We start from the raw sequence: 7,620 nt of genomic DNA on the forward strand, positions 1-7,620 counted from the left end.
CATAAAATGATTTGTTTCCTTATAGCAAGATCGAGATATAGCTGCTGGAACTAGACTACTGCAACTTTACAACTTGGATATTAAAATGTTGGTGACGATGCAGAGGACATCACGGCAGTTTTTCCATTAAGCTAGTTTTTAAACTTTGTTTTACAAAATGCAGCGCCAGGAACAAAATAGTAGATATACAAATACTTCAGTCAATGTTAACACAAAATAACATATCAAATTAGATTTTTTTTAGTAAGTAAAATAACAGATTTATTAGGTAAACTTAAACTCACCTTCAATGATGCAGTTTGCTGAACTTGGACGCTCAAATTAGGGTCTTTATGATTTGAAAAAGGTACACAGTTTGACAATAAATGGTTTCCAACCACTAACCGTGAGTGACAAGAAAGTTTTTGTGTCATCATTTATGTTGTCTGAAAAATGTCTATAAAGTCAAGAAATTCCACCACAGTATGTAAACTTATGGGCACAACTGAATATGTTTTTAAATTTTATTTCATACAAGATCTGGTAAAGAGGAGCTGGTTGACGTTGGAGCTGCCAGTTCAGTTCAGAATGTATAAGAGAACATGAACGGATTCATTTTAACCTGGCTGAACTGAGAAGTAGTTCTTGTGAAGAGTGACTGATTGCACACACCACCAATCAAGCAAAACAATAAGACCACTCCCTTAAGGCAGCAACACAACCTCTTGTTTTCCAAATTAGGGTGAGCATTCAAGTCGATGAATCAATTGTTACAATCAGATGAAAAAAATTGCATTCTGCTGATTTTTCATTTAAGCCTTTTTATACAATATTAGAAATTACAGATGCTTTTGAATTATCTGTAATTAATGAAAAAAAATTGTATGTTAAATACAAAATGTGTTTTTGTACACCGTCTTAATTACTGCTCTGCTCTTTCAGCAAATTCTGTAATCTCTAGTTTATATTAATCGATTACTAAATAAATTGGCAATTTAAATAATCACGATTGATTGTTCTCTAGTCATAATGTTGTGCCTGATTGGTGTTTTTGTTGTGTAATCAAGGATCTCACTACAAGAATTAACAAAAAAAAAGTATTACCAGCAAAAGCAGATAAAAGAAACCAAGCACAGAAGCAGATCAAATGGCCGAAAAAATGTATTTAAACAAATTATAAAAGTCAGCTTTTAGAGAAAACTTTATTTTTTAATTTGTTAATATGCTTGGTATAAGATCATGTGATATTTTTTTCTTATTTCTCCAAAGAGCTGGAACTTTTATTCGTTAATCATCTGCTCAAACACAAGAGGGAAAGACAGGAACACCTACTCTGATAAAATGAGACCACATGGGAGTTAATGATGTTTTTGTGAGAGGAACAGAAGGGTTCATACAAGCCTCTGGGTTCACAGATTAACAATAACTTTTCTGTAAACAAATAAAAGAAAAATAAAATGACCAGCTTCTTCTCATCATGGATATGATCTAGTTCCATCCAAAGGTACTCGCTTTCATGGGGGAAGAACATACAAGGTACATAAATCCAAAATATTAATCCTCCAAAGAACAATTGTGCATTTTAACTGGTGTTGCTGCTGTTTTGTGACAGAATATTACTCACTTTAGGGGGGGAGACACAAATGGTAATCACTGAATGCTTCTAGATGTCAAATTACTCACAAACGTCATGATTTCAAAAAGGACTAAACCCCCGATGACCTATGAAAAGCCTCGATTAAAACCCAACATTAAGGCTGCGACTTCGTGGTGTCAAACCAAAGCGAAGGGTTTGTTATCAAAACCGAACGATGCAGGATTAGAAACAAGCTTTAATTATTCTTTCTCAGATGTTGGAAGAAAAAAAAAATTAAGGAGCAGTAAGTTCAAACATTGGATATGAAAGAGTTAGTAGTTGTTATCATTATCATCATCATCAGGCAAACTACAACAGCACTACATTCCTGCTTTGATTCCCCCCCTCTTAGTTTGATGAAAGTGGTTCGATCCAGAGGCAGAAACCGGCCTATCAGACAACCCTTCAGATGACAGTCGCTCTCCACCAATAAGGCCACTTTATATAGAAACTCTAAATGAGAAATGCAACTTATCGCTTCGTGTTTGTAGATCTTTGCAGTGTCATCGTCAACGAATGAACTGGGGGAAAAAAAAGGTTCAAGTTTCTAAATCAAAGAGCCTGAAGGCCGGCTTGTATGTGGAAGGAAAGGGGGTGGAGCTCGGTGTTAGCCCCGCCTCTTTTTAACCACCACAGCAACACAGAAAAAGCTCAGTCCATGTCGTCGCCACCAGCTGTGCCGCTGCGGTAGCATCTCTCCCCGCCTCCCGAAGCCCCAAATGCAACACATAAACACACCTCAATATAACCACGTGCGGTTGGGTTGTAAAGATCTTGCAAAAAAATAGATATTTTCACAGAAGTTTGTAAGATCATCGTGCCTAAAGTCATCTTTGATCCTCTGTGGCTTTGTCAAAGCAAGTTGAAGTCCAGAGAGAAGTTCTGCCACACAACTGCTGCTCTGAAAACAATCCACAAAGGGCAACTACTTCTCTGTTTGTTGTTGCTGCAGCGTCGCACGTTCGGGTTTCCTTATTCCCCTTTCTCGTCAGCCCCTTCTGATGCAATCCTCTAGTTTTGCCAACCAAACCGTGTTGAGTGAATTATTTAAAGGGAGTGTGTCTGCAGGGGGTGTTGTGTATGACCGTGTGAGTGAGTGAGTGGTGTAAAGGGTGGCGGCAAAAGGAGATCTTTTGGGACTGCAGCCAGCACAGCTGGAGTTCAGCTTCCTTCGAGGGGGGACTGTGCTGGGGGAGGGAAGGGGCAGGGGATCGGGAACGCAGCTCTACTTGTCCCCCAGGATGGCGTACTGGTTGTCGAGCTGCAAGTGCTGCACGGAGCCGCTGCCGGTCTCTTCTCTCCCGCGGTTTTTGTGTTTCACAACCTCAAAGGTCTTCTCCATTTCTCTGTCTCTGAAACGCAAATAAAAGTCGGTGAAACCGTCAATCTGACCTCGACGTCTTGATTCGGGCTGCAACGAGGGGTAGGCCATGTGGACTTAGAGTTTTATTGCTATATTTTGTGATAACAACAGTGGCAATAAAAACTATTTAATATGTCTTTAGGTGACTGTATGGCTGCGACTGCATGACACAGCAATAACAGCAATACTGCATTTAAAAAAAACGGACGTATTTGTAATGCACTTCCTTAAGACAGCAAACGCATAAAGTTGTGTGATTTGTATCACTAAAATGCACTCAGTAAATTCACTTAACCATATTTTCAAATTTAGTGAAGTCATGATACAAACTGGAGAAAATAGTAAAAATAATAATGACAATATGGAAGTATAATCTTTTTTAACATGAGATAATAAAACAGCAGTCGTCTCATAAGAATCTTATCACAATAAATGATAAACGATATAATAAATGGCAACTAATGATTATTTTAGTAACTGATTATTCTATTAATTATTCTCATGATTAATTGATTTAAAAAAGGGCATATTCTGTAGATATTTTCCAAAGCTTTTTTTTTTAAATGTAATATTAGAAATACATTAAATGAGCCAAACAAATTCCTTTTTTAAATAAGAAAAATAAATAAGAACATAAACATTTATTGCCTAAGATGAAGTTATGTAGCTTTCCTTTAGTGGATTTGAAGCTGGGGGAAGCTAAAACTCCCACTTGACGAGTTTTGGGTAAAACAGACAAAAGGTGTTCTTATCTTAAATGGAAAATGTTTTGATTTAATTACTCCTCTGAATATGTTTTTTTTTCTTTTAGCAAATGGCCTTTTCTTACTCTACAGTTAACGATTAATTGATTACTAAACTAGATGACAATAATAATCACGGTTAATCTGATCAATCGCTCCAGGCCTATTTCTCTGCTTACTTGCGAGTCTCGACGTGCTTAGCGGTGGACAGCAGTGAGGGGAACTGTGTGTCGCTGAAGATCTCAGGCGGACCCGGGTTCTGGGCTCTTCTGCTGGGGGTCAGTCGGGCGCCTGGAGGGCGATAGACTCCTGGAGGCTTCGCTTCAGGTGCCTCCTCTTCCTCTGCACCAATGGGAGAAAAAAAACACATAAAAAAACAACAATCTTTTAATATGATTCAACAAAAAAGTCATAAACTCTTAGATTAGACAAATCCTAAACACAGTCAATGTCCTTTTATTGCTGGTTATACACAGAGCAGCTCACTCACCCACAGGTGAAGCGGCACGAGGAGGAGCGGCGCCAGATTTGTTCCAGGGACCGGACACTTTATCTCCACTGACCAGAATGATCTCTCCATCCTCTCCTACCTCCTCCTTCTCATACTCCTCTTCCTCTTTTTCATCACTGCAAACAATCACAAGTTCAGCAGATGGTCAACAGGGTATTAAATAGTGGGCTATAAAAAGCAACCTACTCCAGAGTATTTGGTGACAAGGCAATAAACTAGAAGGCTGTTGTTCAGACTACCATCACCAGGTCTCTCACTCGATGGTTGGGTGCAATTACCAAATAGCACCCAACTTTTTATTTAGGCTTTGCTGGGAACGTTTTGTTCACAGATCTACATCGTTTATTGTTACTGTGGAAAATTTACCATTATGATAGGAATTTTGATTTATTGTAACAACAATTGCTGTTTTTTTTGTGCTAATTTCTTCACTGTTGGTTCCATTAGAGCATAAATTTATTTGCAAATATCATTAAATGCAGTTAATGTGGGAAGTTTAGTAATAAACACATATTCTGTCACTGGTGTCCTGAAAAAGTCTGTTTTTAAGGGTAAGAATGTTTGTTTTCTTCTCCTTTATACAGGATAAGATAAAATGAAATAAAATAACATGTTGAACTGATAAAACATATTTGCATACTCAGTGGGTCATTCTACTCTTTTTCCATTTCATACTTTACAATTTTAGATGCTTCATAGACAACCTTTTTTGCGCATATTTGGCAGCTGCTTCAACACCTGTTTCTGTTTTCTGAGTCCAAAAAATACTATCTTCCACCAGAACATTACTTAAAAGTTGTATTAGTTTGATCAGAGGTCATAATTGGACCTTTCATAGATATTGTCAAGTCTCAAATGAAATCAAAACAAAAATTAATGACATTCAGTTAAATAATGTGAGATTTGAGCGATTTTTACATGTATTTATATCAAAATGTACAATGCTGTGTAGGATTTGAGTCCATGGGTACAAAGCTGTTTGTCTCAGGCACTAAATGGAAATAGGAAGGCATGAAAAGACAACAAGCACGTTAAAAAAGTGACCCTGAGCGTTACCAAGTCATGTGAATTTACTCACCAGGAATGTCCTGTTTCTCAATAAACATCTTTAACAACTACCTGGATTAAATTGTAATGAAAAAAGGATTCATCCTAAACCAACAGCAGCTGAAAACACTTTGTTTTGTTCTCACCTGATCTGTAAGGCCTGGAGCCGCAGCCCGCTGTAGTCCACTTCTTTCTGCTCAAACTCTTTCCATTCCTCGTCCTCCTGGGCAGTAAAACAGCGCTCAATATAAAATTACAATTACAGCACAGAGATAACTTGTGAATTTCTGAATTTAAAGTAATGCTCAAACAGCCAGGTAAAGACCTGAGACAGTTTAATTGATAAATAAATCAGATCTTCTCCCCAGTCATTACAGGCAGCAAAACTATGAACTCACATCACATAACATAGTAACAAAAAACCCATAATATAGGAATAATCTTGTAATTTCTTTTACCAATCAGATCCAAAATTACTTCCTGTATCAAGCAACATGCAGCCTATTTCAGTAATTCATTTCTACAGGTCTAACTTGTATCTTGTATGGATTTATTAGACTTTGTGTGATATGCTCTAAGCATTTATTTCAGTTAATTTTGATTATTACAGATTACAACTGATAAAAAGCTATAATCATTTCTCCCAGAACATTACTAATAAAATAAAATAAAATGATTTCTAATACAGACATGTCAGCCAATACGATAAGTATGTCCAATCACAGCACACAGTGTTCAATCGATACCTGGTCAAAGCTCTGTTTGCATGAATTACTGGATCAATGCTGAGTGGCATGGAGGTAATCAGACTGCAGCACAGCGGAGACATTAACAACATCCAAGCTGCTTTAACAGAGGCCTTCATTTTGTCTAGATTCTCCAGAGACATTCAACCTCGGAAGACCAGTTCAGCTCTGTTGCTCCTTAATCCAAGTGAGTCATTTTTAATACATCTAGCTAAGGCACAAAAGAGGATTAGGGACACTGAAAAAGCAAATTATTTTCAGACTTTTTCTTCATAACTGAATTTTCCTGAGAAGAATTCTATGATTGAAGTGTGATTTCTTTTTTTTCTTGTCCTAATCATCCTTCATACGCAGGTGTGGCTACCTAACTGCAACAGATACAGATCCTGCCTTGGCTTTGTCTGTGTGTTTGTTGACTCTTGGAGAACGGACACCAACCACAGTCATAGCTTGTGAAACTAACCCAAATTCCTGAATTGAACATTTTCTTACAGACACACTTTTTCCTTTCACTCAACTTTCTAGCAATATTCTTGGGTGGAGCACTCTGGAAAACAGCCAGCTTCTTAACCAATAACGTTTGGCAACGTGACTGTAAAAAGCCATAGCCTGCTACAATCCCTTTTATTTTAGTTATTTATCTTTTGTAATGTCCAAATTTTCTGATTAACTAAATTTGCTGTTTTCATTTGCTATAAGCTAGGTGGAATGAGTTTATGCTATATGTACCAAACAAATTAATTAACTTTCCAGTGATATTCTAATTTATGATGATGCATCTGTGTTTAGACAGCTCAGTTATTGCATCAAAAAGTATTAGAGGTAGGGATTACATGGGTGTCATGCCTGCTTTGGTATCATGTCACAATGTGCGCCATTGGCAAGCATATGTTAGCCACTAACAGAGATTTATTCTAATCATGTAGATAAAATGTACACTCGTGACATTCAAAAATAACATAGTACAAAGTAAAATCTCGTTTATCAACACTTCCAGAAGCACGGATTCCGTTCTGGTAACCAAATTTGACACGACACCGGTACGAGACAAAAAGTTCCCCCCGAACAGCAGCATCAGCAGCGTCGGTTACCTTCTCTACTTGAGCGTCCTGGTTTTCGTTTTTCGCAGATTTCTCCTTCTCTTTCTTCGTCTTTTTCACCGCGGCCGTCGTGGGCCCGGTCGTGGTCTCCTTCCCCTTGCCCTTCTCTTTCTTCTTCTTTTTATCCCGCTTGGCAAAGAAATCATCCAGACTCTTCTCTGACTGTACATCCGCCATTTTCGCACAGAGCAACGTTAACGTTAGTTAGCTAACCCGAGCAATGACAAGTGAGAAACGACGCGACCGCAGAGTGAGGACAGCTGGCGAGACGACTGGAAGAGATGGAGTTAGTCCTGATTTTTATGTTTAACTTTTGTAACAAGCGGATAGACTAATGTATAAGAAGTTATCCCGCCCCAATCGCCGACTATCCTGTCAACCATGCCATGCACGGGATATCTGACAAACCTGTGCCGTCTCCCGGAAACACTTCCACCATGACCCGGATGTGTGTCATGCATGTTAGAGAAAAAGGCTATATATAAATAAATAAAT

The 7,620-nt window shown here is 38.1% G+C and overlaps 1 protein-coding gene across 2 annotated transcripts; it reads right to left on the reverse strand.

Annotated features, from left to right (window-relative positions):
* Positions 1-1,791: 1,791 nt before the first annotated feature.
* On the reverse strand, positions 1,792-7,564 carry cdv3 (carnitine deficiency-associated gene expressed in ventricle 3). Of its 2 annotated transcripts, none has more exons than XM_007565929.2 (5): positions 7,117-7,564; positions 5,426-5,499; positions 4,212-4,348; positions 3,901-4,063; positions 1,792-2,967 (listed from the first exon to the last, which is right to left on the reverse strand). In XM_007565929.2, exons 1-5 carry the CDS (start codon positions 7,300-7,302, stop codon positions 2,841-2,843), a joined length of 687 nt encoding a protein of 228 aa, XP_007565991.1. In that variant the 5' UTR covers positions 7,303-7,564; the 3' UTR covers positions 1,792-2,840. The 2 variants fall into 2 exon arrangements, with proteins under 2 accessions (XP_007565991.1, XP_007565990.1); XM_007565928.2 differs by having other exon boundaries at positions 5,426-5,502; positions 7,117-7,563.
* Between the last annotated feature and the right edge of the window lie 56 nt (positions 7,565-7,620).

This window comes from Poecilia formosa, unplaced genomic scaffold, assembly GCF_000485575.1.
Source record: "Poecilia formosa unplaced genomic scaffold, Poecilia_formosa-5.1.2 Scaffold184, whole genome shotgun sequence".
In the NCBI taxonomy this organism is placed as follows: Eukaryota; Metazoa; Chordata; class Actinopteri; order Cyprinodontiformes; family Poeciliidae; genus Poecilia; species Poecilia formosa.

Excerpts from the sequence above, each read along its gene's own strand:
- cdv3 (XM_007565928.2), bottom strand. The coding sequence starts at position 7,302 with ATGGCGGATGTACAGTCAGAGAAGAGTCTGGATGATTTCTTTGCCAAG. Across the intron at positions 5,503-7,116 it reads AGGACGCTCAAGTAGAGAAG|GAGGACGAGGAATGGAAAGA; the intron begins GTAACCGACGCT and ends TTTACTGCCCAG. Across the intron at positions 2,968-3,900 it reads AAGCACGTCGAGACTCGCAA|AGACAGAGAAATGGAGAAGA; the intron begins GTAAGCAGAGAA and ends TTTGCGTTTCAG.